Source organism: Ananas comosus, unplaced genomic scaffold (assembly GCF_001540865.1).
Source record: "Ananas comosus cultivar F153 unplaced genomic scaffold, ASM154086v1, whole genome shotgun sequence".
Taxonomy (NCBI): domain Eukaryota; kingdom Viridiplantae; phylum Streptophyta; class Magnoliopsida; order Poales; family Bromeliaceae; genus Ananas; species Ananas comosus.
The window spans coordinates 1-3434 of NW_017891446.1; the positions used below are offsets into that span (position 1 = coordinate 1).

The 3434-nt window shown below is 47.8% G+C and overlaps 1 protein-coding gene across 1 annotated transcript; it reads right to left on the bottom strand.

Annotated features, from left to right (window-relative positions):
- Positions 1-356: 356 nt before the first annotated feature.
- LOC109704939 (mitogen-activated protein kinase kinase 9-like) lies at positions 357-2222 on the bottom strand. The gene has a single exon (XM_020225703.1). The coding sequence runs from the start codon at positions 1980-1982 to the stop codon at positions 882-884; it is 1101 nt and encodes a 366-aa protein (XP_020081292.1). The 5' UTR covers positions 1983-2222; the 3' UTR covers positions 357-881.
- Between the last annotated feature and the right edge of the window lie 1212 nt (positions 2223-3434).

Here is a 3434-nt window from a genome sequence, read left to right on the forward strand (position 1 = left end):
GATGTAAATTTTTAATATTTAATTTTTAATTTGAATTTAAATTAATATATTATAAAGATAATGTTCGTATATTAATTTGATTACGTTTTTTATATCCACCTGAACCAAACACCAACAATGGGAATGATTTATTACGATTCCGATTCAGGTGATGAACCAAACGGAATTAGGTAATGAGCCATTCCGATTCCGGTTCCAGCTTATTTTGATTCCGATTGCGATTCCAACTCCGACTTCGAACCAAACACGCCCTATATTCATCTTCAATTGCTCAAAGGGCTTTTCTTCTTGTTTCTTTTTCTGGAATCTGGAATCTGGAAACCAATTGTAAACTGTTGCAATTTAGGTCTTTAAAATATAATAATACCGATCACAAAATTGTAATCTGATAACCGATCACAAATTAAGCTAGCTAGCTGTACATAGATCTTCTGACAGACAGACACGAATTTCTTGCCAAGGAATAAAGAAACTCTTCCTTTATAAATGAAAACCCCTAATTGCAGGGAGGAAAGAAATTACAATATCCCCGGCCGTCGCCCACCACCAGCAGCTTCACAAAATGAAAGAAAGAAAGAAAGAAAGAAAGAAACTACTAATCCACAACCTACATCGATAAAATAATAATAATAATGATAATGATAAAAGTAGCAGCGGCAAAAATTTTTGTAACGACGAGGAGGGGGAGGGAACTAGTACGCCTGTACAGAAACCAGAAACAAAAAAAGAAAAAAAGATATCGCAACGCGGACGCCCTCGCTCCACGTGGACTCAGTCTGCGTATCTATCTACAGATCAGTGAGAGTGAAGAGCGAGAGTGATGCGGAGATCGATGGAAGAGCGAGAACTGCATGCATTGCAGAGAGCATCTTCCATCTTCATTATTGGTGGTGGTGGTGGTGGCGGTGCTGGTGCTGGTGCTGGTGCTGGTGCTGGTGCTGGTGGCTGGGGGCCTCGGCGAGCAGGTCGCGGAGGGCGCGCGCGGAGTCGTCGGGGTTGCGGTCGGCGACGAAGGGGTGTGCGAGGAGGTCGGCGACGGAGGCGCGGCGCTTGGAGTCCTTCTGCAGGCAGGCGGCGACGAAGCTGCGCAAGTGCGGGGGCTGCTCGCCGAAGCAGATGGCGCACATGAGGGCGGCCCAGTCGGGCCTCTGGCCGGCCGGCAGCAGCGGGAAGTAGCCGAGGCGGAGCTCGAGGACGGCGAGGCCGAGGCTCCAGACGTCGGCGGCGTAGGGGTCGTAGTCGCCGCCGTAGGTGTCCGGGTCGAAGCGCTCGGGGCTCATGTAGGCGGTGGTGCCCACGTAGGTGGCGCAGGGGTCGAGGCAGCGGCGCAGGATCTTGCCCACGCCGAAGTCGGCGATCTTGATGAGGCCGCGCGAGCTGGCCAGCAGGTTGGCGGGCTTGATGTCGCGGTGGACGATCTTGAGCGAGTGCAGGTACGACAGCCCCCGCAGCGCCTGCGCCGCCACCTCCGCCAGCGCCGCCTCCGGGAAGGGCCGGCTGCCGCGCCCGCGGAGCACCGAGTCGAGGGAGCCGCCGTCCATCAGCTCCAGCAGCACCAGCTTCGCGTCCGACGGCGTCGAGAACACGGCGTGGCACCGCACCACGCTCGGCGAGTCCGTGCGCCGCAGGATCTCCACCTCCCGCGCCGCCCCCCGGGCCGCCGAGTCGGCGGCGCTCAGCGTCTTGAGGGCGTAGAGCGCGCCGGTCGGGCGGTGGCGCACCTTGTAGACCGTGCCCCCGTTGCCGTTCCCCAGCACGCCCAGCCGCTCCAGGTCGCACAGCCGGAACTCGCCGAATTCCGAGCATCCGGACGTCGACGGCGACGGCGACTCAGGCCGAGTCCGAGGCCGAGCCTGAGCCTGCACCTGAGCCTGAGCCTGCGCCTGCGCCGGAGCCTGAAACCGGACGCGGCACTCGGCGGCGGCCCCCGCAGATGGGAGGTCGATGGTGAGGTGGGGCCTTCGACCTCGGACCAGGGCCATATATGCTCTTCTTCTTCTTCTTCTTCTTCTTCTTGGGCTTCGCTTTGCTTCGATCCGACCCGACGCGACGAGTTAGGAGGAGGAGCAGGAGGAGGAAGAAAGAAGAAGAGGAAGGGGGCTTCGCTTCGGAAAGGGGGAGGCGGGGTATGTATTTATTTTATACGCAGAAAAGTCAGGCGTGGCGGAATTATTATTAGGAGAAGCAGGACTGCAGGAGCAAGCGGGTAGCGATGGAGTGAGGATATAGAAACCGCCCGGTGTGGTTAACCCCCACCGTTCGAGGATAAGGAGAAACTGAGATCGAAGAATGCGGAAGCAAGAACGGACACGTGGACGGCTCAATCTGTTTTTTATTTGCAGCGCAACGCGTCGAACCTTCCTTGTATTTCACAGTGTGATGTAAGAATTTAAATATTTATATATATAATTAATTAATTTAGAAATCCTGGAGGACTTACCATACACGTCCATAATATAATAATAATATATTATTATTACATTATTATTATTATTATTACTACTTTTGCTTTTAATAGTAGTTGGTAGTAGTATTATAATCGAGAGAATCTAAAGGAGATATCCGAGAGATTTGGTGTTAAATATATTTTCTGTTATGAAATATTGTGGTAATTAATTAAAAGAGTGTAATAGGGACGGGGTCGGATTAAAAATTGATCCACGTGATGGTACTAGTTTCGAGGGCTTTTTTTTTTTTTACAATTAGCCTTTAAAAAATAGCTATAATAAATTTAAATTTGTAAAAATGATTCTGATATTGCCACGTAGGCGCCACATCAGCGCCACGTGGACTGGTTGGGGTGTTAATTATGCCAAACATTTCCTATTTAATCAGTTTTATAGAAAATATTTCTTTTCAAGTCATTTATACTCTAAACTGGTGAAAAATGAATAAAGACCCCTACCCCTCGCATATATGTTAGATCACTAACAAATTAATTAAATCTCCTGTTTTAGTTGATAAAAAATTTTTGATTATTAAATAAATTGGAAGGAGTTAATTTGGAGAGAACTAAGCTGAAGCATAGAAAGTTCGGGACTCAATTCAGAGTATTGTGCCGAACCACATAGAAAGTTACTGTGCGTTTTATATTATAAGGAAAAAAAAACAAATAAAGAGTATTGTATTGAAGCAATAATCACTAAATTACATAGGAAGTTCCTAACCTTTTACCGAAATGTCAATTGAATCCGTAGCTTTTTATAGTTTAGATCAATTGTACAATTTGCATTCAACCTGTGCCGCATCAAAAATGGATCCCATGTACACTTTATGCAGGGTATAAAATTTATATATTTTAAAAATTTGTTATCCATGCATCCAGTAGTTTCTAAAATAAACGGAACAAAAAAAAAAAGAAAATCTACCGTTTGACCCGTAGGAGACTAGTGTTCAAAATTTGATACGACGGAAAGGACCCGAGTAAAATAATT